This window comes from Chrysemys picta, chromosome 6, assembly GCF_011386835.1.
Source record: "Chrysemys picta bellii isolate R12L10 chromosome 6, ASM1138683v2, whole genome shotgun sequence".
Lineage (NCBI taxonomy): Eukaryota > Metazoa > Chordata > Testudines > Emydidae > Chrysemys > Chrysemys picta.
Genome location: NC_088796.1, coordinates 51955288 through 51983015, shown reverse-complemented (window position 1 = coordinate 51983015; position 27728 = coordinate 51955288). Strand labels below are relative to the sequence as shown.

The following is a 27728-nucleotide window of genomic DNA, read 5'->3' as shown; positions in this document are numbered from 1 at the left end:
TAAAAAATAAAAAGGAGTCATATAAAAAATGGAAACTAGGACAGATTACAAAGGATCAATATAGGCAAACAACACAGGAATGCAAGGGCAAGATTAGAAAGGCAAATGCACAAACTGAGCTCAAACTGGCTACGGAAATAAAGGGAAACAAGAAGACTTTTTATCAATACATTAGAAGCAAGAGGAAGACCAAGGACAGGGTAGGCCCACTGCTCAGTGAGGAGGGAGATACAGTAACAGGAAACTTGGAAACGGTAGAGATGCTTAATGACTTCTTTGTTTCGGTCTTCACCAAGCAGTCTGAAGGAATGCCTAACATAGTGAATGCTAATGGGAAGGGGGTAGGTTTAGAAGATAAAATAAAAAAAGAACAAGTTAAAAATCACTTAGAAAAGTTAGATGCCTGCAAGTCACCAGGGCCTGATGAAATGCACCCTAGAATACTCAAGGAGCTAATAGAGGAGGTATCTGAACCTCTAGCTATTATCTTTGGAAAATCATGGGAGACAGGAGAGATTCCAGAAGACTGGAAAAGGGCAAATATAGTACCCATCTATAAAAAGGGAAATAAAAACGACCCAGGAAACTACAGACCAGTTAGTTTAACTTCTGTGCCAGGGAAGATAATGGAGCAAGTAATTAAGGAAATCATCTGCAAACACTTGGAAGGTGGTAAAGTGATAGGGAATAGCCAGCATGGATTTGTAAAGAGCAAATCATGTCAAACCAATCTGATAGCTTTCTTTGATAGGATAACGAGCCTTGTGGATATGGGAGAAGCGGTGGATGTGGTATACCTAGACTTTAGTAAGGCATTTGATACAGTCTCGCATGATATTCTTATCGATAAACTAGGCAAATGCAACTTAGATGGGGCTACTATAAGGTGGGTGCATAACTGGCTGGATAACCGTACTCAGAGAGTTGTTGTTAATGGTTCCCAATCCTGCTGGAAAAGTATAACAAGTGGGGTTCCGCAGGGGTCTGTTTTGGGACCAGCTCTGTTCAATATCTTCATCAACGACTTAGATATTGGCATAGAAAGTACGCTTATTAAGTTTGCTGATGATACCAAACTGGGAGGGATTGCAACTGCTTTGCAGGATAGGGTCATAATTCAAAATGATCTGGACAAATTGGAGAAATGGTCTGAGGTAAACAGGATGAAGTTTAACAAAGATAAATGCAAAGTGCTCCATTTAGGAAGGAACAATCAGTTTCACACATACAGAATGGGAAGAGACTGTCTAGGAAGGAGTACGGCAGGAGTTATAGTGGACTACAAGCTAAATATGAGTCAACAGTGTGATGCTGTTGCAAAAAAAGAAAACGTGATGCTGGGATCTGTTAACAGGTGTGTTGTGAGCAAGACACGAGAAGTCATTCTTCCGCTCTACTCTGCGCTGGTTAGGCCTCAACTGGAGTATTGTGTCCAGTTCTGGGCACCACATTTCAAGAAATACGTGGAGAAATTGGAGAGGGTCCAGAGAAGCGCAACAAGAATGATTAAAGGTCTTGAGAACATGACCTATAAAGGAAGGCTGAAAGAATTGGGTTTGTTTAGTTTGGAAAAGAGAAGACAGAGGGGACATGATAGCAGTTTTCAGGTATCTAAAAGGGTGTCATAAGGAGGAGGGAGAAAACTTGTTCAACTTAGCCTCTAAGGATAGAACAAGAAGCAACGGGCTTAAACTGCAGCAAGGGAGGTTTAGGTTGGACATTAGGAAAAAGTTCCTAACTGTCAGGGTGGTTAAACACTGGAATAAACTGCCTAGGGAGGTTGTGGAATCTCTATCTCTGGAGATATTTAAGAGTAGGTTAGATAAATTTCTATCCAGGATGGTCTAGACAGTATTTGGTCCTGCCATGAGGGCAGGGGACTGGACTCGATGACCTCTCGAGGTCCCTTCCAGTCCTAGAATCTATGAATCTATAAACTGTCCATCTAGTCCAGCGTTTTGTCCCCCAAAAAGCTCAATAGAAACTGCTTCAGAGGAACATGAAAAAAGCCCTACAGTAGGCAGTTATATAATAATCCGCCCAAAGTGAAAGTTTCTTCCTAACCCCTATTTATTAGAGGTTAGCTTATGTGTAGACTATACAGACAGCTATATGTTAGATATCAGAGTTATTTAGATTCAATGGTGAATTCAGCATAGTGTGTATAATTTAGAAGGATACACTTACTGAGATTATAAATAGAGAGTTATGGTCAAGTTTCATGGGCCCAAAATTTAAGCCTACTCATTCTGATTTGCACTTTTAATGTATATTTATATACAGGAAAAAACCACGCCCTCCAAACGTGTAGAAACTATCTTAAAATTCCAGCTGATGTTCCGGGCAACCCATACAGAAGCATTTAATTTGTCAGGATTCCAGAAGCAGGTGTGTATGTTACATGAACATTTACCCACTCATTGTCCCTTTGCTCCTCTGAAGTCTTTGTTCCTCTGGTGAAGCAGGATATTGAAACTGATTCAGCAGAACCACTGAAGCAGGATTTGTGGCAATTTCAGTTTCCTACTGGCATACAAACAACTATAATGCTAACAAACCCTACGTTGTGGTGTTTGTTTTATTAGAGTTGTATAGTGAGACAGCTGAGATTTTAAGATACTCACAGATACTAATTTTGGAGAGCGAATGGCTTTTTCCCCCATTTAATGTAAACTACTTTTTAGAGGGATACCTAATTCTATATGTGAAAATCTTAAGAGTTCTGCTGAATGACGGCTTTGCAATAGGGTCATCCTCAAGTTTTTATATGGTATCTAAATATAAGGGGGTTTGTTTGTTTTGTTTTTTAAATAAAAAATTGATTGAGCTTAAATTTCAACCAAAAATCTAAAAATCAACAAAATAAATAGTGTATAAATAAATATATAGTGTCTAGTAAATAAGGAATGGGGCCACAATATGAATAAAAAAGTCTTGTGCATTGAATGAAGCAGAGGTCTTGTGAAAAACGTGATCATCTAACAGGCAACTTTAATGCTGGTATTTCCTAGTTTTTTAGTTCTTGATTTTGAGACCTTAACTGTTTTTAACATAGATTTGTGTGTGTAATATATAAATAAATACACATACTAGTAATGATCTTACTGCTCATTGCAGACTTCAGAACATAGACATGGTAGGTAAATTAATAAAGCAAATGATGTTTAAATACCACAAACTTATGGACAATATCAGAACAATGTCAGAGATGGTCCAGATGTACTTAATCCTGCTTGGGGTGGGGGCTGGACTAGATGGACTCTTGAGATCCCTTCCAGACCTACATTTCTATGATTCTATCTTCCACTGGACTGATATATAAGAGAGTTGAGATGAAGAGACTGATTCTGGAAGACATGCCATTTCTCACAGTTAGAGCATTCATTTTGAATGCTCTAACTGTGAAAAATGGCATGTTCAAAAATTTGTGGGTTTTTATTCAATAGCTATTATAAAAACAAAAGTGTCAACACAGTAATAGTATTATATTTTTTCAATGTGTATTTAAAACAAATATTGGTTATTTCATCATTTTTATATGAAAAGTCTATAAAATGAAAGACAAAAGAAAGGAATCTTATGAAGTACTAACGTAGTCTTCTGTGATATGCTTTTGGGATATGTTTCATAGCTGATAAATAATTCATCTAATTTAAATGCAAATGATGCTGAAAATCATTACCATATAGATCGGTCCAATAATTCTTAAAAGAAACATCATATGTACTAATCAACTACAAGGAGACTTTCCATCTATAAATGGGAATTTTAACCGTTTAATGGAATAATATATACAAAAATGTTAAAGCACAGTACAAAGAATCACAAGCCCTAGCAGTGACATCTTTATCCAGTTCATGGGGTGATGTGAGATTGCCTAAACCCACTACCTGATTAAATAAAGATTCGGCATAGAAGCAAGATGGTTTAAAAATACCAAGCCAAATTAATTCTTGGTGTAATATCATTGACTTCAACAGGGTTGAAATTAACCATTGTCTCCATTTACATATATGAACCTCATATGCAAGTGGAAAATATGACAAAGAGTATCAAATCTTTCAATGAAGAAAAAGAAGACTCCGTCCCCGCAATGGGAATAGTAACCAAATAAAGGCTAACAAAAACGAATGTTATTTGGTACCATAGCAGTTGAGATCATCTGAGTTATTCAATTTACTAGTAGCAGTCTCCTGATTTAACCAAAGGGGGGTTGCATGCAATGCAATTTCAGTGAAGGACCCTTGACTCTGGAAATCACTTTTCCCCTTAATATGACAAGAGCCAAAGGCCCCAATCCTGCAAAAAGTTCTACTTGTGCAGACACTTACACCTGTGTAAAATCCTACTGAAGTCATTTGGATACTGCCACTTGGCCTTGAGGAACTATACTAGATAATTCCACTTCAGGATCAGGACCCAACTCTTAACCTTCAGAGCATGCTGAAAGACCTACATGTTCTCCCAGAGCCAGGGAGAATGTACATAGGATAAAAGTATCAGAGGGGTAGCCGTGTTAGTCTGTATCCATAAAAACAATGAGGTGGCACCTTATGCCCAAATAAATCTGTTAGTCTTTAAGGTGCCAGTGGACTTCTCATTGTTTTCATAGGACAAAAGGTATTCTAGATTATTTATTTAGTGTGACATGCAAGGACATTGTGGGTAAGGTAAGTTTGTACTATGTTATTGGTTAATTTTGTATGCATTTTTTAGGCTTTAATGCTCATATATAAGTGACTATCCTTTTGCCCTGTCCCTTTTTTTTGTTTTAGAAATCCAAACAAATAAAAAAATTGATACATTCTTCTGGTATAGATATAAACTATTAAGTTATTGTGTTTAGGATTTTTTTTATTTTATTAATGTAACGATTGCAAATTACACCATCCATGTTAATACATGAAAATATACATCTTGGAAAGCAGTTGTGCTTTGCTGTTTAGGAACATGAGTCACAAATTATACAGTATGTTGCGGAATGGGGTTTTCTGGCTATATCTCTGTATAAGATCTACAAAGACGTTTTTCATTCTAGTATGCGTCACCTGTATTATGTGAGAACTAAGCAAAGTTGGCTAGGACTACATTTCAGTATTTCACCAGCTACAAACGCAACCTTTCATTGCAATTTGTCACACACTGGTGCCTATATGTCATTTGTTTTGCAGAAGTCACATCTCCACAGGCCTTTGTACATAAGCTACTCATCTCAAACAAAGCTTTTAAATGTAATAAAAAAAGTGAAATCACAAGTGAATAAAGTTAATGGCCATAGACATTTTTATTAGTCTTATTTGCACATGCTTTTCAAGTTCCGTAATCGCAGCCATCTTGGAGTTAATAGAAGCATGATACTTTTACTATGTCAAGTTGGGATGATAGTAGTCAAAACACAACCACAACCTACTGAAAACAACTGGCATTAGTAATGGTTGCCGTTTGTAGACAAGTAATACTGGTGACCTAAATCGAGAATTAACTGTCCATTTCTCAACCTCTTCCATTTCTGAAGAGAGAGTCAGAGATAACACGAACTAAAGAACTTGTGGCAATTATACATGTGAGATTTTTGTACCCAAAGCCTGACTGAAAATGTAGTCTTATATGTATAAAGCTGTCTGTGCCTTAGAATGGTTCTGGCATTTACATAAACTCCTTACATTTTAGCTGCATCCTATTCCCTTTTTGTTCTATAACAGTGGTGTTGAATGCTGACAAACTAATGTTGATGAGTCATTTTCAGGTGATTTATTCACATACTAAAAACACCCAACACTAATTTTATGGTTCAGATTTTCTGTCACTACATTTGACCATATTATAAATTGACAGTTTACTTGACTACAACTCATCTATATTAATTTTACTTGGTTAGTATAAAAACACAAACTTCATACAAAACAGAAACTTATCTTTATTTTTCAGGATTTAGGAAATTTTGCTATTAAAGATTATTAGTATTGCTCTATATTTACCAATGTAATAATCTGTATAAAACAAAAACATTGGCTATTCTATTTTGATATTTTAACTCACTTTCCCTGTGTGTGTGTGTACGTACTCATGCACAAAGGATATTCAAGATAATCCTTATTAAATTTTCTATGTACATTAAAACACAAGGAAACTGAACAAATTCATATTTAAAAAACAAATGTTAACTAGATTCCAAAGTTATTATGTAGCTAAAAGCAGTTAGGTGGCAAGAACTCAGTTCAGTCCAGCTCCTAATTAATGGCAATGGTTTCCAAAGCGTTCTTCTCTATATTTGGATATTGCCAATTAATGACTCGGGGTAGGGGTATTTTATTTAACTTTTTTTTTTAATTTAGTGCAACAGTTCTAACTTGTAAATTATAATTTCTCAATTGCTTTCAGCATATTCAACCGTAAACTAGATAGGTTTGTTGATTAATTTTAACCTAAGAAGCCTTGTAATGACACCATCTAAAACAGGAAAACTGCTTTACAGTTGAATCCTGCACTTAGCTGTTGGCAAGTAGAAGGCAGTTGACTAGATGGGACTCGAGGGCACCTAGCTCCTCACTGGAGATGCTCCGCACATTTTGTATGCTATATAATTGTGACTAGGTATTTAAATAGTTTAAAGTTGAGATGTAATAATTACTGTTTTGGAGGGAAACCCCTCCTGTGAGTTTGTTGTGGAATTATCAGTTACAAGTGCCACAGCACTACACAAATCAAAATGGCATTTAATGCAGTGCAACACATTAATTATAAAAAGTTATTGTTTACTACACTGTTAAACTATTAAGTAGTCAAACACTATTAGTGAGGCTGTATATTTGTCATGACAAAAATTTCAGGGCACACTCTGTGACCATTTTTGATTCCTCTTCTAAAAAAAAAAAGATATGGTCTTTGTTACCCTACCCAGCACATCACTGACTTAATTTCTTCCATGAATATTTCTAAATTTGACACTCTATTGAAAAATAAAAATATCTTGCTTAAAATAATGTGATCTTGTGCAATTTTTTTTTAATTTGTGTCTTCCTCCTCGCTGCCCCGCAAAACATTCACGACTCTTCTAATACTTTGACAATATAGCTGGTTTTAATTACTGTCAAATTACATCCTCTCCCCCTGTTGCCCCCTGTGGCCCCAGAAATAATCTAGTTTAAAATGTAAATCACAACTGAAACAGAAATCAAGACCGGCAAAATCAAGACAGTCATCATTAAGGGACCTATGCAGAAGAAAATGCACACTGCATTCTGCAGGAGGGGGAAAGGGAGAGTGAAGATATTTCTGGCTACTTAAAGCTACAATCAGCATTATATGTTAGCAGCTGAGGTGTCGCCTGCCACCTTGAAATAAGAAAAAGCCTCTACAGCTGTGTAGCCTATAAACCGTTAGGGCCCAAAACACTATCAATAAAAAAGAAATAGGTACATTTCATTTTGCAAATATCTTAAATATATAGTGTCCATCAGTATAACCTACACTTTGTTGCATAGGTAGACTGCAGACACATAGTTTATAAAGAATATCTTATTGATTCATTTTTCAACCTACAGTCCTTGCACGTCATTCCAATCACTTAGAAGCCTTTCATTTTCCTTTTGCAGGTGCTCCTTTTTGGCATGTAGTTCTGCTATGCAGTCTAGGCAGTGGCAAATCAGCTCTTTAATGACTTCAGTTGGACTTGAGACTTTTTGTAGCTTCAGTGATCCAAGTCTAAACTGGGACAAAAGGAAAAACTGAGTTACTTTGCTGGAACTAAAAAGGTCAAAAAAACCCAGTTTTCAATCAACTCCAGACGTGCTCTTAATAGGCATCAGCATATTGTATAATTAAAATCCTTGAATACTTTCCTGTTGAAAATTACAACATAATGGCAACAAAAATAAGCCTCTTGAGTAAGTATATGGCATAAAGGCATAAAGCACCATTTGCTTATCTATCTAACGTATCTACATGTTTATACCGTCTTAGGTGCATATAGGGTATCCATCACCACAGTATCTACACACTGATAAATCAGTATCAAGAGAGACGAGTATATGCTACACTAAAAATCTGCTCCCTAAGGAAGAGAAGAAATTAACTGCAGGAAGATGCAACAAGATGTCTTAGGTACTGAGCAAAAAGCAGTTTTAATGTAGTGCAGAGCTATAGGGAAAGAATTCTGTAAGGCATTTATAACATTATTCTTATTATGCTACCTGATGAAATATCTAGAAAGCTATTTGCCACCTATTGCAGTGACCAGAACAGCCATACGACAACAGAAATATGAATAAGTCAAATGACCATTATGTAAATTAATAATAAAGACTTTGTGTTTAATATAGCACCACAGTTTTCTTTGGTGCTTTACAGATCTATAAGAAGGGAAGAAGCCCATTCCAGGAGCTTTCCCTCTAGGGCCCCTCTCCAACAAACCCTTAATAATGCAAGTAGTCCTTTAATCATGCAGACAGTCCCAATTACTTCAAATGGGATGACTCATATAAGTAAAGATTTACAGGATAGGGCATTTTGGCAGCGGTGGAGTTTCTCTGCTGTTGAAGATGCTATGGAAAACGTAGAAATGGTTTTGTAGAATGGAATGGTTGAAAATGTAGAACAATTCTTACTAATGTCAATGTTCCAATATAGAACATGATGGGAAAATACAAGATTCTTTGCTGCACAAATTATTAGTTTTTTTTTAATGTTAAAGTAAACTATTTTATTTTATAGTTGGGCTCATTGTCCTGTGGAGAATCCTGACCTCTATAGGATGCAAAGAACGGTGATTCTGGTATGGCTAGCAGTTGCAACTGTGGTGAAATGACCTGAAGCTCCCTCCCTCCTCACTAGATGAGGTTTGACAGGACAAAATTTAATTCAGATCTGACAAGTCCTTCTGAGCTTTTTCTAGAAACTCATGAAAAAGTTTTACCCAGAAGTTGGGTCTGCATCTGGAGCCCACAGCCACATATTTCTCCATGCAAGGGTGTTGCATCGGAGAGATCTAGCAGAGAATCTAATGATGTCTCAAGAAGTATCATAGATGAAGGCTTATACTTTTGTAAGACAGTTCTTAAAAGAAATCAGCTTTTTTCTTATCAGTGCTCCCCCAGTCTTATGGGACCTCTTCTGAGAGTACAAGAGGGGGCAGTGATGGATAGGGCTATACAGGCTGAAACAACACATGACATTGCAGCACATAAAAGTATGGAAGAAGATTTAAAAACCCTTCCTTAGGTAAATTTTCAATCTTTTGTTCCACATAACAGTGGGACCCTGCTCCAGCCACTAAGGTCAAGATCTTTTTCGTATGTGACCGTTTCTTGGAAGAAAAATAAATATGGGGACACAACTTGATGGAATTTTATACAGACCGTATGTAGTCTTGCCGATAGACCTTTTCTTTCAGTTTGGGCCATGCAGCATTCACAATCTATAACAGAGATTCTTGTATGGGAAAGATTAAATGGCCCCTCCTACATCTCATCTTGGGTGGGGGCCATGGGGTTGGCAGCAGGGAATATGGGCTGTTTCCACTATGTTGAGGGAGGAATGGATCAGTTCTGCCAAAACCTCCACAGCCTCACTTAGGAAATGGCAACCTGAGTCATCTTACTCCCAGGGTCCGAAGCAGGAAGAAGGTTTGCTGTAGTAACTCTCTGGGGAAGAAGATGGATTGCTTCTCTTGGGAAGGTATTTGTATCTCTGGAAGCCTAGAGAGGAGGATGGAAAGTGTGCCATTGCCACTCTCATAGATTCATAGATTCCAAGGCCAGAAGGGACCATTGTGATCTAGTCTGACCTCTTGCATAACACAGGCCATAGAACTTCCCCCAAAATAATTCCTACAGGTCTTGCAGAAAAAACATTCAACCTTGATTTACAAACTGTCAGTAAGGAAGAATCCACCATGACCCTGGGTAAGTTATTCTAATGATTAATTATCCTCATTGTTAAAAATCAGAGGGGTAGCCGTGTTAGTCTGGATTTGTAAAAGCAGCAAAGAGTCCTGTGGCACCTTATAGACTAACAGACGTATTGGAGCATGAGCTTTCGTGGGTGAATACCCACTTCATCGGATGCATGTAGTGGAAATTTCCAGATGCAGGTATAAATATGCAAGCAAGAGTGAGTCAGGCTAGAGATAACGAGGTTAGTTCAATCAGGGAGGATGAGGCCCTCTTCTAGCAGTTGAGGTGTGAACACCAAGGGAGGAGAAACTGCTTTTGTAGTTGGCTAGCCATTCACAGTCTTTGTTTAATCCTGAGCTGATGGTGTCTGGTACCACTGAGAACAGTCTAGATCCATCCTCTTTGGAATCTCCTTTCAGGTAGTTGAAAGCAGCTATCAAATCCCCCTTCATTCTTCTCTTCTGCAAACTAAACAATCCCAGTTCCCTCAGCCTCTCCTCATAAGTGATGTGCTCCAGCCCCCTAATCATTTTTGTTGCCCTCCGATGGACTGTTCCTAATTTTTCCATATCCTTCTTGTAGTGTGGGGCTCAAAACTGGACACAGTACTTCAGGCGAGGCCTCACCAATGTCGAATAGAGGGGAATGATCACGTCCCTCGATCTGCTGGCAATGCCCCTACTTATACAGCCCAAAATGCCGTTAGCCTTCTTGGCAACAAGGGCACACTGACTCATATCCAGCTTCTCATCCACTGTAACCCCTAGGTCCTTTTCTGCAGAACTGCTGCCCAGCCACTCGGACCCTAGTCTGTAACAGTGCATGGGATTCTTCCATCCTAAGTGCAGGACTCTGCACTTGTCCTTGTTGAACCCCATCAGATTTCTTTTGGCCCAATCCTCTAATTTGTCTAGGTCCCTCTGTATCCTACGCCTACCCTCCAGCGTATCTACCCACTCCTCCCAGTTTAGTGTCATCTGCAAACTTGCTGAGGGTTCAATCCACGCCATCCTCCAGATCATTAATGAAGATATTGAACAAAACCAGCCCCAGGACCGACTTGACACCGGCTGCCAACTAGACATGGAGCCATTGATCACTACCCGTTGAGCCCAATGATCTAGCCAGCTTTCTATCCACCTTATAGTCCATTCATCCAGCCCATACCTCTTTAAATTGCTGGCAAGAATACTGTGGGAGACCGTATCAAAAGTTTTGCTAAAGTCAAGGAATAACACGTCCACTGCTTTCCCCTCATCCACAGAGCCAGTTATCTCCCCATAGAAGGCAATTAGGTTAGTCAGGCCTTGCCCTTGGTGAATCCATGCTGACTGTTCCAGATCACTTTCCTCTCCTCTAAGTGCTTCAGAATTGATTCCTTGAGGACCTGCTCCGTGATTTTTCCAGGGACTGAGGTGAGGCTGACTGGCCTGTAGTTCCCTGGATCCTCCTCCTTCCCTTTTTTAAAGATGGGCACTACATTAGCCTTTTTCCAGTCATCCGGGACCTCCCCCGATCGCCATGAGTTTTCAAAGATTATGGCCAATGGCTTTGCACTCACATCCACCAACTCCTTTAGCATCCTCGGATGCTGTGCATCTGGCCCCATGGACTTGTGCTCGTCCAGCTTTTCTAAATAGTCTTGAACCACTTCTTTCTCCACAGAGGGCTGGTCACCTCCTCCCCATGCTGTGCTGCCCAGTGCAGTAGTCTGGGAGCTGACCTTGTTTGTGAAGACAGAGGCAAAAAAAGCATTGAGTACATTAGCTTTTTCCACATCCTCTGTCACTAGGTTGCCTCACTTATTCAGTAAGGGGCCCACAGTTTCCTTGACTTTCTTCTTGTTGCTTACATACCTGAAGAAACCCTTCTCGTTACTCTTAACATCTCTTGCTAGCTGCAACTCCAAGTGTGATTTGGCCTTCCTGATTTCACTCCTGCATGCCTGAGCAATATTTTTATACTCCTCCCTGGTCATTTGTACAAGCTTACACTTCTTATAAGCTTCTTTTTTGTGCTTAAGATCAGCAAGGATTTCATTGTTAAGCCAAGCTGGTCACCTGCCATATTTACTATTCTTTCTACACATCGGGATGATTTGTTCCCGCAACCTCAATAAGGATTCTTTAAAATACCGCCTGTTCTCTGTCTAGCTTCAACTTCCAGCCATTGGATCGTGTTATACCTTTCTGTGATAGATTGAAGAGCCCATTATTAAATATTTGCTCCTAGTCTAGGTACTTATAGACTATGATCAAGTCACCTCAAAGGAAATGTGAGCCATCTTAGGAGGTGAGAGGCGCCCACTACTGGGAGCGTCCACAGGACTTACCTGTGCATAGGCATGGCCCAAAAGGATAGTAGAGTCAGCAAAGGATATCTGCAGAGTGTAGACTCTGACTAGTCTCTTGGAATCCTTAAAGGATTCACAAGACTGTTTTGGTATTTCATGACATTATTAAGTAACAGTCCTCTTTTACAGATTAAGGAAAAATAAAAATAACACATCTTCAGAAAACACCGCAATTTTACATGCCAAGGAAGGGTTCAGTCTGCACAGCATATCTTATTGCACAAAGAAAACAAGACTTTAAGATGGGTAGGTCATCCTGTCTATCCTATTCTCACTTTTCCTTTGTTTTCTCTCTACTCTACTCCCCCTTAATCAGGAGAGGCTGGCAGGTAATATAAAAACAGTCATAGGGGAAATGGACTGAATTACTCAGGTGCATGAAGGCTTTGCTGGATCCAACCCTTAAAAACTGCTTAGAAATGTTTTAAAGGAATCATTTGAAACAACTGACAACAACATTATATTAATTCTTCAGTCTAGATTTAACTTTTACTTAATTAGTCAATTCAGTTGTGCAACTTACTGTAAACAAGCAATGAAACTATCATAAAATCACTGTCTTTAGTAAGTAGAAGATCATCAGGAAATGTGTTGAAAATGAAGGTTTAGTCTAGCACTGAGCATGTGAACCTATTCTAAATGTAAATGTACACTTCACAATACACAATTTCCTTTATGTTGTACAAACCTGCTATTTAAGGTTATATAGAACAGATGACAAGATGAGTTTTATTTATTTTTAGAAGTTAGATTGCATTATCAGTAACCCGCCAAGTGACATTGTATTCCCTGGATATCATACTTGCCCGACAGCATTAACAAAGATAGACTTGTGTAAAGGAAACTGTTTTTCATCACTTGCAAGTCACACCAAGCCAAATGGATAAAGAATTCATGCCACACTGATACTAGACAAAGATGTAAAAATATAGTAGCACAGATAAATGGAAATGCTACCTTTCTGCCCTCTTAACTTTGATTAGAGAGAAAAGATCTAGTAAGTTTAAAAGCTTTTGCCATGTAAATTACTTGGAATATAATGAATTCAGATGAATTAAATTAAAATGTTTATTCAGAACAATGAAATGTGGTGCCTCTTACAGTTTACTTTCTGTTGTCATGTGTTACGTAATTAATTCTGATTACAAGAAAGACTAACAGGAAATGAAATTTATTTCTACAGAAAGTTAATGCCATAGGCATACCGATAATGAAATATTTTATTTGTAAGATTTCAAGATAGCAAATACGATGTGATTACACTGATGTAGCATCACTCTCACCCATATTTTTCATGAACTATGTAATCCCACCCTGACTAGTGCAGTGAGGTAGAGATGAGATACAGCAAAGTACCCCCTTTCCTTCAGGTATTCTACCTGCTATGGAAGGATTCCTCAGGGCAGACAGGGGAGGTCACACAGGAGAAAACAGTAGAGGAGCAGCAGTCAACCTAATGAGCTAATCAGCTAGGACAGGGTGCTAGACAGATCTCCTGAACTGCATATTGCAGCTCCTTGGAGATGAAGTACATTAGCTAGAGCACTAGCTGGGGGTCTCTTTTTAAGTGTTCTTTTGAACGCTATGGGAGATTTTGCCACGTGTTTTGAATGAGGGTGTAGTAAGTGAAAGAAACTCTCTACGTCCCTCCCCCTGCTGTAAACCAGTGCAGTAAAGGGCAGGATTTAGCTGTATCACTTTAATAGTAACTGGCCATCATAGTAAAAGCAATGAGTATTGTGTATCTTCTTACATAAAACAAGCTTAAGACAGAGTAAAGTGTAATAAATAAAAAAAATCATATTATCTATATCCTTTTTCTTCTGCTAAGTGTTAGTAGCAGGGTGGTAAGAACCTTCATCCAGTCTACATTACAGTTTCCCCCACTCCTACCATCAATAGAGATGCAGCAGTTCAGAAAACACTATCAAGTTTTTCTAGAGTACATATGGCCCCAGTAAGATAAAAATGTCACGACAGTGACTATATGCCTTTGGTTAGATTAAGGCAAGTAAACCTCCTTCTTACAAACGCATATACCACGTATGCTGAAGAGAGCTCTTATTGTGTTTCCTGAATATAAAACTATTTGGTTCAATGAGCCATTGTACTGTCAATTTAACAAACATAGAAAATGTTAACACTATTATCTGATTAAGATACAAAAGAGAAATGAAACCAGTTTGTAAGGAGGCTAGTGCTGACAGATTGATAAGTAATCCATAGAGAGTGATACAACTGCTAGATTAGTTAAAATGTTCATCCCTCATTTCTAGCAATCTTTTTTGACACAAACTACTGACTATTCACAAGAGAAGAGAGAGAATAAAATCTCAAGCTAGTTGTACTCTGAGGTCCTATTTATTCTACTGTCACTGAATCCCAAACTAGAAAGCAAACAGCTGAAAGTACATAGACATAAAAAAAGCCATGAAGATGGAAGTTCAAAGAATTTGAAAATAAAACTGCAGTTATAGACTAGAATACTCATTAAATATTTATACGCTGTATCTTTCAGAAGCCACATTATACTGAGCATTTCACAAATACATAGCAGGAGCTAGTCCCTGCCTGAAGGAGTTTACAGTCTATCCGTTTAGGGGCTGGACTGCCCTCTCTCGTGCAGGAAAAGGATAAGAGGAGCAAACTCAAACCTTGCAGATCTCAAGTGATCCACAGAAGCCAAGGCTGCCCACAGAGGGGCCTTTGCTTCTATAACAGCTCAGGAACTCATCTCTGGGGTAAATTGAGGGATAGTGCCACAGAACCATCCCCATTTTTGTTCTGCTGATTTTTGCAATCCAGATATTTCAACACTCTGCTGGTGCATCAGAACCAGAAACTGAACAGCTAGACACAATCCATAAAAGTGAAATCAACTACAGGTACTTTGTTTTCATTATCGACAGTGAGAAAAGTACAATCGAATGATATAAAGTGAAAAGTAATTTCAATTCTCAAATTTCTTGCAATGTCGATCATTTAAGACCCAAATCCTACAAGTATTTACACACACACGCACACACTTTCCACATGAGTGGAATCAATAAGACATTTGTGTGAGTAAAGTTAAACATGCAGCACTCCAGCAATCAGCTGCAGCACAGGAGCTGAAGTGTGCACAGAATCAGAACCTAACATGTTACTGTAATACAGATACCAATTTAAAAACAAAACAAATGATTTTTAAGCTGACATTGACCCTTTACATTCATATATATTTTTTCACCACCTATGTAAACTATTGGTATATGATATATCTTAAAACTACACCTCTACCTCGATATAACGCTGTCCTCCGGAGCCAAAAAATCTTACCATGTTATAGGTGAAACCACGTTATATTGAACTTGCTTTGATCCGCCAGAGTACGCAAACCCGCCCCCCTGGAGAACTGCTTTATCGTGTTAATATCTGAATTCATGTTATATCGGGATAGAGGTGTATTTAGATTATTACTATTCTTAATTATTTGTAGCACACAAAGCCCTTAAGTGAGACTGAGGCCTCAACAAGCTAGATATGGACAAACACATAGTAAGACATAGGGCCTGTCCTGGAGAGCTCACAATCTAAATAGACAATACAGAAAAAGGGAAAGAGAAACAAAGGCACAAAGTGATTACAGCACTTGTTAAAGCTGAAAAACTTGGATTAGGACACAGGAGAGTTGGTGGTTTTGCCACTGATTTCAGTGGAGCCAGGATTTCACTCCAGGCATCCTCACTCCCAGCCCAGTGCCCCAAGCCCTGCTGCTTCCTTACATTTATTTTTTAATGTTGCTGAATCCAAATCAAAAAGAAATAGAAAGAAACTAGTTGTATTACTAAGAGAGGAGGGGACAAAATCATTGATAGCTGTAAACTGAATGAGATTATGGACTCATCTTTTTTTCAAGTCTGATTTAATATAGAAATATGGAAGTTGGGACCTTGCAAAACCAGCTAATGATTAAAAAATGGGAAAGCAAATATGTGGAAAATATGCAGAAGCCTCCTTATACAAAGAAATGGAGGGATTAGTCTCTCTGTGAATAACTATGCTGAGACCACAGTGGAGTAAGTAGTTCAGTCCTTTCTTCTTCATTGCCAGAAAGACAGAGAGGCTGGAGAGAGTTCTGGGAAGATCAACAGAAGTGATTAAAGGGCAAAAATATGCATACAAATATGGAAGCTGGGGTAAGGTCTCACTATAAATTATGTCCTGAATTTCCTGACTAGTGTGTGATTGAAACAGGGCCAGCTCCAGCATTTCTGCTGCCCCAAGCAAAAAAAAAAAAAAAAAAAGCCGCGATCGGTGGTGGCAGTTCAGCGGCAGATCCTTCGCTCCTAGAGGGAGTGAGGAACCTGCCGCCCCCAAATTGCCGCCCCTCTCCCTTGGCCTCCCCAAGCACCTGCTTGTTAAGCTGGTGCCTGAAGCCGTCCCTGGATTGAAAGCTCAACTTTAACCCTGTATTAATGCAGTTTTGCATGGCTTGGATCACTTTTCACCTTAAGAGTATAGGTTTCATTTTTACACATTGAATCTCATTTGTTAATTTCTGCATATTACTGAAGTCTCTCTAGATCAATTTATATTTTCTTGCTATCCTTCCAGCTGGTTGCAACTCTACCTTTGTATCATCTGCAGATGTAATTAATGCACTTTCTACTTCCTCTTTCAGATCATTCATGAAAATATTAAATAAAAGAGGACTCCGCATTGAACCATTAAGCACTTCACTCAAAAAGGGCCTGACCAGAACTGCTAGAGGTCCCAGCAGACAATGAATTGCCTGTAGCTGATCCATCCTTTCTGTCTTCACCCTCTATCTTTTGTGGTGGTGGAGGTGGTTTTTATTCAAAGACAGAGTGACAGAGTGAGAACTCTTTAGGAACATGCCACCTCAGCTTCTCCTGAAATTATGCTAAGCCCTAGACCAATATCTTCTAGTCTACTAGAAACTTAGAGTGACACTGTCATTTCTCTCATACCCCCCCCCCCCAAATCTCTCTTCTGATTTACTGTTGACAGATGTTCTGCTATTGGCTAACAGTAAGGGTGTGGTATGGATACAGGCTATCCTTTCAAGTAATTTACAAATATTTCATCAAACTTTCTTTTAAGTAAATTCTTTCTAAATTACTGGATGTTCAAGGGACTAAATTTATTTGAGACAATAACTCTCATATCTGTTAAGTATGATGCAATGCATCTTTGAATGAAAAATTTGCAAAACTGCACCAACAATAAAAATTGCAGAATCCTATGATCTTAATTCTTATGTGAACTTTAAAGAGATACCTAATTAGTATATCAGCATGAAAATTTGCCATTGTTGGAAATTACCTTTAACGGATGAGGTGGCTACAGTAATCCATGCATTCATCATTTCTAGGCCCAACCAGCTCCTATCAAGTGGAGGAGGAACAGTTTGGGTTTGTCCACTCCCATTGCTATGGTTCCCTGCTTCAGTGCTTGGACCCAAAGGTAATAAGACTTAGATCGATATAAAGTACTACACCTCTCTCTATCTGGCCTTGACTAGAAATTTATTGAAGAAGCTACAACTGGTACACAATGCAGTAGCCCATCTCCTGAGTAGAAGTATTTGAAGAGCACATATCACACCAGTACTCAAGAGCCTGCACTGGTTCCCCATGCACTGGCTGCACCAAGTCAAGGCTCCATTACTGATGTACAAAGCATTCAATGGGATTGACCCATATTACCTAAAAGATTGCCCTTCTTCACACCTATCATCACCAGGCACAATACACTTACAAGAACTTAGACACATACTCAAGGAAACAAGAGGCAGAACCTTCTCAACAGAAAGCCTAAGAATGGGAAAAAGGTTAGGGTTTCTCCAAAAGGAGAAACCCTAACCTTGTCATCTTCAGGTCGCACTGTAAGAAAGATGACCTTTTCAGAACATCCCTCCCACAACCAGAACAGAAGAACACTTGATAGCACATTCAAAAGTAATAAACATGATTAACCAAGAATAGGACAGAACAGAAAGATAAAAGACCTGCTTACAATTAGAGTAAACAGAACACACACAAGCTCTCACTGGGCCAAATTCTCTTCTGATTTAGGTGGTTTTTATTCAAAGACAGAGAGGCAGTTATCAGTAACGGTAGTCTGAAATCTTACATTTATACAGCAATTGTCCAAAAAAAGCCAAAAAGGGAATCCTGGTCAGGAAACTGCCCGGCCAAGAGAAGAAATACTTTGGAAAGCAGCAAATATATGCAATTAAACTAAGAAAGAATCCATATACATAGGAATTCCAACATAACAACTCACCTTTCACCTTTTTTACAGTACAATTTATATCAGCACCATATCCTAAAGCCAGTTAGCATTTTTATTTCATTAAAATGGAGGGAAATTTATCAGACAACTTAGATCTTAAAAGATAATGTTCCCCTTTGGTTGAAATAGATTTAACACATTCTTCTAAGCCAGACATTTTGGTGATCAGAAGATGGAAAAGCAGAGTCCTATGGTAAAGGGCTCCATTCAGAGTGGATATATTTTTACCAAACAAAGCCTGGAACCTGCAACTGACTCTGTGCAGGTGTACTGCTCCACCTGTGTGCAGTCAATTGCAAGATTGTGTCCTAGCTGACTACAATCTGGTGTGCCAGTGTGGTATGTTTAATTGCCTTGTATGGTATACCTTCTGGCTACGTAAAAATACAATGTGGGCTCAGACTGTTGAAAAATAGACACTCCTCTTTCTGTAAATAAATAGCATTGGTTCATGGAACAATTTTCTTCTTTTACACCAAGCCATGTTAGATGGGTGCTGGTGATCACCATCCAGAAATGGCAGAAACCGATGAAAGGGGCTAAACCTGATCCAAAGAGACAACAAATATTTAAAACCCGATTAAGTATAATACTAAGCTAGAAACTGCTATGCCAAATGGCATTTTAAAAATACCATTAGTGTGTGCACAGAAAGGCTGATTATGTAGTGCTCATAAGTGACTTTGTTTAGCTTTGAGCTTGGGATGACCTTATTAGACTGGCATGTGGTAAAAGCATACATTTGAATGACAGAATCTCACTTTTAAGATCTAATATTTTTACTCAATTTGAATGACTCTTTGTCTCAAACAGGTATAATATATCATTCAAAAAAATCTATACAGACTTTAAACTTGTGATGTCAAAAAAGCTAAGATCCCACAGCACTAGATTTTGATAATTCTAATACTTCAACCATTACAATTTACATCACATAACCACATAATTGCCCTGGGCTACTCAATCTCTCTGCCTCAGAACACTCAATCTACAAAATGAGGGCAATTATAACTAATAACTAATGAAGTTGATAATACTTTAATTAAATTAATACCTACCTAATGGAAGGATGACTAGTATTAATGCCTACGTTTGTGCTGTTTTGATCATGCAAACTGCTGTGTAAAGACTAAGTCATTTTAATAGATCATCTGATACTCATTGTTACACAGAAATAAACATATGCCAAAAAATAGAGCTGCAGTAAAACAGAGTGTGTGTTCATGTCTGATTTTTCAGCCAAGATGTTGGATTTGGGGGAAAATTAATTAAAAAAAAAAAAAAAAAAAAAACTTTGTATGGGAAGAAGCACTTTGCATCGCTCTCAGACCTCACTCCATCACCAGCACATATTCAGTTACGCTAACTGGAAGGTTCATTTTGGCAAGATGTGGAGACTTTGTAGCACGTGGTCTAAGAAACTGGTGAGGAGAGAAGTAAAAAAATGGAAAGGGTGGAGGGTTGGACAATACAAGGAGAAAAAAAGATTTGCTTTCCTTTAAAAAAAACATTTCTAATTGAAAGAACAGTTAAGTAACTGTGGGTTTTTGAAATATGTTGTCTACATAGACTCCACTCTTGGTGTGTGCATGCTCGCTATGCAGAAGGTCAGATTCTTTTCCAATAGCTGTGTCTGTTGGGGCTGCCCCTGAGCCCCAGGAGCCCTTGCAACTACCATAAGAAAGGGCATCAGGGTCAAGGTGTCCTCAACCACTTCTCAGTTCTTCATCAATAAAGAATCTCAACTGTCGGGATCATTGTCATAACATAAGAATGTTGTGATCCATTGTCGTGGTCTGGACTGCCACCTCAATTGCATCAAGCATAGCCTAGGACTGTCATTCTAACAGTGCACTGTCCTTCAGCCATGGCAGATCTTAGCTCTTCCAAATATTTGATGGGGAGCTTGTCTGTCAAAGAGGAGAGTGTCCCACAGCAGACAGTTGTACTTCACCAGAAGTACCTTGAGGCTCTGCTGAGTCAAAGCCTTAGGAGAGGACTTCTTTCTCCTAACTAGGGAAGGAGAGCTCTGTCTTCCCTGATCTCTGGAGCAGTGCCCCTTGTGGCTCCCAGAAGAGCAAAGTTTCTGAATGTCCCTTGAGCCTGGCATGACGTATCTCACTGGTGCACTGAAGGATGAGAATGGTCTCTCAGCTGGCTTCCCTGTGCCTAATGCTTGCATTGAGGTCTCCAGATCTAACTGCAGTTTGCCTTCCCTAGATTTCAGAGTGCCTTTCAGGAAGGTCTTGCATACTGAGCAGCACTCACAGGCGTGCCAATCGCCCCAAGCATAAGAGGCACCCTGAGTGACCATCATTGACGGGGTGGCCATGTCACAGGAGGGGCTGATCCTGAATATTGGATATTTGCCTTCAGCCATTTTAAGTTTTTATGTGGGCAGCAGCTGGGGGGGTGGGGGAGTTTCTAGCCCTGTACTGGTGACTGGCGGTGGGGGGAGCGTGTGTGTGCGCAGGCTGGCAGACACACTATCAATGTCCTGCTGTTTTCATAGGGAGCTTCTATCTAAATTTATCTCTTAACACCAAGATGTGTGCTAACTAACTATTAAGAAGGAGTTAGAACAATAGCTAAGAAATCTCTTGCGGATTGAAAAGATGCAGATACCACAGGGTTCTGTCTTGCAGCCATGGGTGGTAAAGCACGGAGAGTTAATTGAAGCTACCCCACACTTTCTATCCTCAGCTATGGAGATTGTGATGGATTCCCAGGTACAGGCATGGTCTCAACATGACCATGACACTGCTATAATAACAGACACTGCTATTCAGAAGAGAATCTGATCCGGTGTACAGGGAGCACACGCATAACAAGAGTGAAATCTGTGTGGACTATCACTCCAAAAAGAACATTTATTTATACCCATCAGAGCCTGAAGCACTCTTCCACTCATATTATACATTACCTTGTGCTTTCTTTTTCTATGGACACAACCACATCCATGTTTAAATGCTTTAAGTGCAGAGTAGAGAGGGAGCACTGTTAAATAAAAAGTAAAGGTATGTCATGTGACCAGCCTAAACTAATTTTAAAATTAGCCATTTGTAAATTGATCAGAAATCATTCCTATTCCAGAAATGTAAGGAGTATTGAAATAATTTCCACAGACAGGTGTTTTTTAAATAGACTTTATTTATTCAAATCCAATAGGAATATTTTCTGTAGATGTTAAAAGACAAGAGGTTTATTTTTTCAGGACTATACCGAGGGGATTCTCTGACAAAACCACTCTCAGAATACATTGAGCTTGCTCCAGATACTTCAGATAGAAAATAATACTATAACTCCACCATCTTGTTTATTATCATTATTGTTTATTAAATTCCAGCAATGTACTCTACGTTGCATATGGTGCAAATATAAAGACAGTCGCTCCGTAATGTAGAAAAATTAGACTTTAATCAAGTAAAGATTTTCACAATCAAGATTCAAAAGGGATTAAAGAGATTTAAAAGCAGAAAATGTTAATAAAAAGGCATCTCCTGGGTTAAAGAACATGAACCTACAAATGAATGATGATGACACTTAGCTCCTTATATAAAGAAAGTATTGTTCTTACAAATTTGGATCTGGAAAGCATTATACCATTTTATTTCCTAAATCCATCAGCTAGTGGTCTTGATTTTTTTAAAGCTGTGCCATCACCATCCCTAGGGAAATCATTCAGTAGTAACCATGACATCTGTAGGTGGGGCAAAGAACCAGTAATAGCCAGAAAACTAAGCTGTTTACATCAGTCCATATAAAAAATATGATTGAGAGTAATTAAATCACATTTTTGAGGGACGATTTATGTCTTTCTCCTCTATTTTTTTTTTTGAAAGAACATTTGAAAGGAGAAACATTATTTCTGTCAAACAGGAAGATACTTTCCCAATTGATAAAAACATATTGCACATTTACCCTGCAGAAGTTTGACCATTCTGCTGACACAAATTACTACCCCATTTAAGTTTTGCTAGAAATTACAGAAGCTTTCAGCATAAATTGCACTCACATTTGCTGCACATCAATTTAATTGGTGAAGTTCCATCTGGTTTCATTACACTGTATGGCATTATTATACCCTTCAAACACTGCTCTTCTATTAAGCCTGGAAAAGTGTGATACCATGAGCTTTATTCCCATCCCAGAGGTGGAGCGTCAGATATCACTTCCTTTGTAAAAGGGGAAAAAAATCACCAACATTACTTCGATGATTGCCTTTAAGTTTCCAACTGATACCCACCTATAGTTGTAAAATTTGTCCAGATAGAGTGGATGCCCTTAAAAGGTGAATTTCAGTTTTAGAGGTCAAACTGGTTCCAGCAGTATTCCCTGTTGGAAGGGAAGGGAATAGTGCTAGAATTGATAATATTTCTAAAACTGAAATGAACTATTTAAGTGTGACCACTGCATTACAGAGAAAACCTACCACCATGCATGACTTACTGTTACCAGATTTGCCCATAACTTTGGGGTATGCTTATTTATTTGGTTTACTCTTCTGGGGGAGGGGATTCTGTAATTCTATCAATGTACTGCTTGTGTCACTTGTGTTTTCATATGGAGCTCTACTTCTTCCTTCTGCAAGTCCCCTCCCAATGGAGCTATTCTGCCGGACCTAGGTTCCCTAGGGCTGGATTTCTCCAGCCCCAGAACCGGATGAACACCCACACACCCACACATACATTAACAGAGCAAGTCTGAGCGGCCCGGGTCAATCAGCATTGTCAAGCTGACCCCTTATATGTCTCTGGACTCAATGGGCTGGATGAAGCAGCACTTTCAAGCTGCCTCTCCTTATATGCCCCTGGGCTCCATGGACAGTGTCAAGCAACACTTTCAAGCTGTTACCCTTATGTGTCCCAGATTCAGCACGTCCCTATCCCCACTCTCACATCACAATTATACTGGCAGTAACCTACTTGATGAGCAAACCCCACAGTATTTTGGGCACTGCAGGGTGTGACGAAGTGGGACTGTTCTTAATGTTTCCTCTGAATACTGTATGGGTGCCTCAGTTTCCCCTATGTATTTCTTAAGTCTCTAGGTGGTGGGGAAAGGCCAGTGCACATAAATCACTGACACTCTGTCTCCCTGGCAACAAATGGTCAGGGCCCCTCCCCCCCTGCAAGGTAATAGCTAAAGGTGAACAAAGAGATCAGGTGACCTCCTGGCCCAGGAAAGAGACAAAGCCGGGAGAAGGAGGGGCAGGAGGGGGTTTCAGAGTTGGAGCTACCTGGGGACTAGAGTGAGGGCAGATGTGGGTGTCTGGCTCTCTCAACCCCGTAATGGACCTGGCCGAAGGGTCCCGTTCGCCGCTGTACCTACAAGCTCTGTTTTAGACCGTGTTCCTGTCATCTAATCAACCTCTGTTTTACTGGCTGGCTGAGAGTCACGGCTGACTGCGAAGTGGGGGGTGCAGAACGCTTTGGCTTCCCCAGGACCCCGCCGGGGCGGACTCGCTGTGGGAAGCGCACGGAGGGGCATATGCTGAATGTTCCCAGGAGAGACCCAGGAGGTGAAGCTGTGTGAGCTTCTTGCCCTGAAGACTGTCTGCTCCGAGGGAGACGAGGCTCCCCAAAGTCCTGACTGGCTTTGTGGGGAGCAGTTCCAGAGCATCACCCGGGGACTCCGTGACACAGGGATCTTGAGCTTAGGTAAAAGAAGCGTTGCTGTAGAGTGAATTGGGGAAGCTAAAAACACAAAAGAGTAAAGTTCAGCAAGAGAGAGAGAAGCAACTAAGTTAACCATAAAAGTTATTTATTAAATAATAGTGATAACTACACAAGGAGGGCTAAACCAACCTAACATACATTATTAAAGGTTAATACCTAAGGTAGAAAGGAAAACAGAGAGAGAGAAAGAGGGGGATCTCACCCACTCCATGAGGCTTTAACTGGTCTGGGTTCCCAGGTGATGGTGGGTCCTGAGGGCAGGAGTCAGGCAGAGTCCCCAGCACGATCAGTCAGGAGAATATGGAGTCCCAGTGGAACTGATGCATAGTTTGGATCTAAGCATCAGAACACTGACTGGAGGGTGAGTAGGGATTTTTGTAGAGAAAATTCAATGGTTCAAGGGAGAACACTAGATTTGTTTATAGGTAAACTGATGACTCAAGGGTTTTCTTTAGACTAGACAATAGGAGCTGATCACTCTTGGCTATGGGTGATGTTTTCTTCCAGGGAGCTCACAATGCAACTAGGCTGCTTCAGTATTTTGGATATCAATCAAGGATTCCTTACTAAAATTGGTCTGATAACTGCTTAGCTGGGTGTGTGTGCAGGCGTAGGTTCATTAGCATCTGAAGCAGAGTTTCCCATGATGCAGTGCTTCCCTGCTTTTTCTGGTCCCAAAGTTCAGTGCAGTTCTCTGTTCTCCATTCTGTATGTAAATTGAGATATCTCTCTGTCCCATCTTTCATGCAGATGAAGCTAGGGGAGTGTCGCTGCTCTCCATTCTGTATGCTAATGGAGATGTCTTAATCTTGTCACCCTTGTCAGGAGGGGTCTAGGTGTGTCTCCCAACACCCTTCACTGCTCTCTGATGTTTTTTGGTTTAAACAGAGGCGGGGGGTGGTGTCTTTCATGATTCAGGCTGGATACTGCACCCTGGTTCCCCAAGAACACAGAGCTGACTGGTATCATTACCATAGGAAAGCTTACCTGTTAGTGGGTATTTGAAATTTTTTTAAATGTGTAATATTACTCAATACTGGGAGCAGCAACACATTTGGACTTAGTTATAAATCTGCCACCTGCTCTTCACAGAAAGATTCTGTGCCTGCATGGAGTCCTGTTGATTTCAAGGAGGCTCCCATGTGGGCACAGGGGTCTGTCCACATAGTACAACTTGTAGGACGGGGTCTTATTTTTGAAGTGCTTGTGAAAGGGTCTGGAGTGACATCCCTGAAGGCTGAAGCACGCTATCTCCCCACAGGAGAAGTATGATACATGCAACAGAAATGTAGCCTTCCTCATCATTGTGCCTAGCCATTGTTCTAGAGATATCACCTCTAGTCCTTAGCCCCTGCTGACATTACTGAAACAGATGCCAATTTGTTTCACTAGGCACTGGACTGAGAACACAACATATCTCACACAGACCACAAAAATGCTATCACATGACACCATTTTCAGACATGAAAATGCTATCACACCATCCTAGGACCTAACCACATCAGCCGCACCATCAGGGGCTCGTTCACCTGCACATCTACCAATGTGATATATGCCATCATGTGCCAGTAATACCCTTCTGCCATGTACATTGGCCAAACCAGACAGTCTCCACGCAAAAGAATAAATGGACACAAATCAGACATCAAGAATTAGAACATTCAAAAACCAGTCGGCGGACACTTCAACCTCCCTGGACACTCAATAACAGACTTAAAAGTGGTAATTCTTCAACAAAAACTCTTCAAGAACAGACTCCAACGAGAAACTGCAGAACTGGAATTAATTTGCAAACTGGACACCATCAAATTAGGCCTGAATGAAGACTGGGAGTGGATGTGTCACTACAAAAACTAAAAACTAATTTTGCCATGCTAATTTCCCCTTACTGTTACTCACACCTTCTTGTCAACTGTTTGAAATGGGCCACCCTGATTACCACTACAAAAGTGATTCTTCCTCTTGTTGATAATAGCCCACTTCAATTGAATTGTCTCGTTAGAACTGACCCCCCACTTGGTAAGGCAACTACCATCTTTTCATGTACTGTATATGAAAGTGTATGTATACTTCCTACTGTATTTTCCACTCCATGCATCTGATGAAGTGGGTTTTAGGCCACAAAAGCTTATGCCCAAATAAATGTTAGTCTCTAAGGTGCCAAGTCTCTAAGTACTCCTCGTTGTTATCACATGACAGTAACTTTTAGACACTAACAGCCTAGATTTAATTTATTTATTTAAATTCTATACCACACACTAAGCACATTACTTATTTAGACTTTACTCTATTACACTCTAATCACCATACCCTCCCTAACAATGTGGGCTCAGGGAAGGGAGAAACTCCCAGTAAAGAGCTAGCCAGCTTGTCTCAAGGAGCAGATGCAGCTGGAGAAGCAGCCACCTCCATTGGGGATCCTGATGTGGATCAGAACACATTTTCTTCAGTTTCAATTCTAGACGTTCTTTCCCCTAGGCTGATTGGCTGTTTGCTACAATGTCCTCATGTCTCCTGTTTTACACTCACTTCTCTTCTGCCCTCCAGGCCCCTCTTCTTCCCTCTCCGCTCCCATTTCCCTCCTTCCTCTTAGTGTCCCCTTTACCTTCCCTTGTCTTTCCTTTTTATCTTCCTCCTCTAACTACCTTGCCTTACTATAAAATTTATATTACAAAATAAAGTAAAATAAACAGAAATCCATAGGGAAAAATCATGCAACTAAAGTGACATTTGCAGATCATCATTGCTTGCTCTGCACGTTACCTCACTTTCTCCCATCTTATCTGTCTTGTCTAATTAGACTGTAAGATCTTTGGGGCAGGGACCACATCTGTGCTTAGTATAATAGGACCCTGTTCTGAATTGAGTGGTCTAGCTATATTTGGAATACAAATAGTATATTATAATTACAATATTACCTGAAATAGTCATTGATATATATATATATATATATATAACAAAATTTAGCAACCAAACAAGGTAATAAAACTAGTTCTGTGTGTCAGCTAAAATGATTGTCTGCCAATGAATTATTTGTAGTTTAATCCCGATGCTGCTGAAGTGACTACATTTTGACTACTGTATGATAGTTTGGTCAAGCTCTAGCCAGGCTATGATTCACTATCTTAATGTGGTCTATAATCATTTTGCTAGAATCATACTAACACACACATTTTTTTCCATCTACAGTAAAATAAACTGGTTTCCTGTGAGAGATTACATGATTATAACATAATCTTGAAATATTTCTCTAACTTGGCACTCTTGTACTGCAGAGAAAGACTGAAGCCCAATTTAAGCTTTACTTTTGAAACTAGATCTATTTCTAATTTGAAATGCACTGAGCACAGCTATGAAATAATTATGGTAAATTAGAGTTTGCTTTTTGTACTGCTACGCTACAAAATATATTCCCACTTCTTCTCAAACCATTTGTGTCCTTATCATCATCCATTTGAATATTTTCCAGTTAAAATCATTATGTACCATAATGTTTTGACAAAA

At 39.5% G+C, this 27728-nt stretch overlaps 1 protein-coding gene across 12 annotated transcripts in view; it reads right to left on the bottom strand.

Annotated features, from left to right (window-relative positions):
* The window catches only part of XRCC4 (X-ray repair cross complementing 4), a 276331-nt gene that overhangs the window by 129418 nt on the left and 119185 nt on the right, over window positions 1–27728 (bottom strand). For 7 of the 12 annotated variants that reach the window (XM_065550171.1, XM_005288164.5, XM_005288163.5 and 4 more), the window contains one exon: window positions 7543–7709. In XM_065550171.1, coding sequence (XP_065406243.1) covers window positions 7543–7709 — 167 coding nt within the window. Of the gene's footprint in view, window positions 1–7542; window positions 7710–11454; window positions 11617–27728 lie in introns of all 12 variants that reach the window. The other 5 variants (XM_065550167.1, XM_065550166.1, XM_065550168.1 and 2 more) reach the window with 1 other exon arrangement.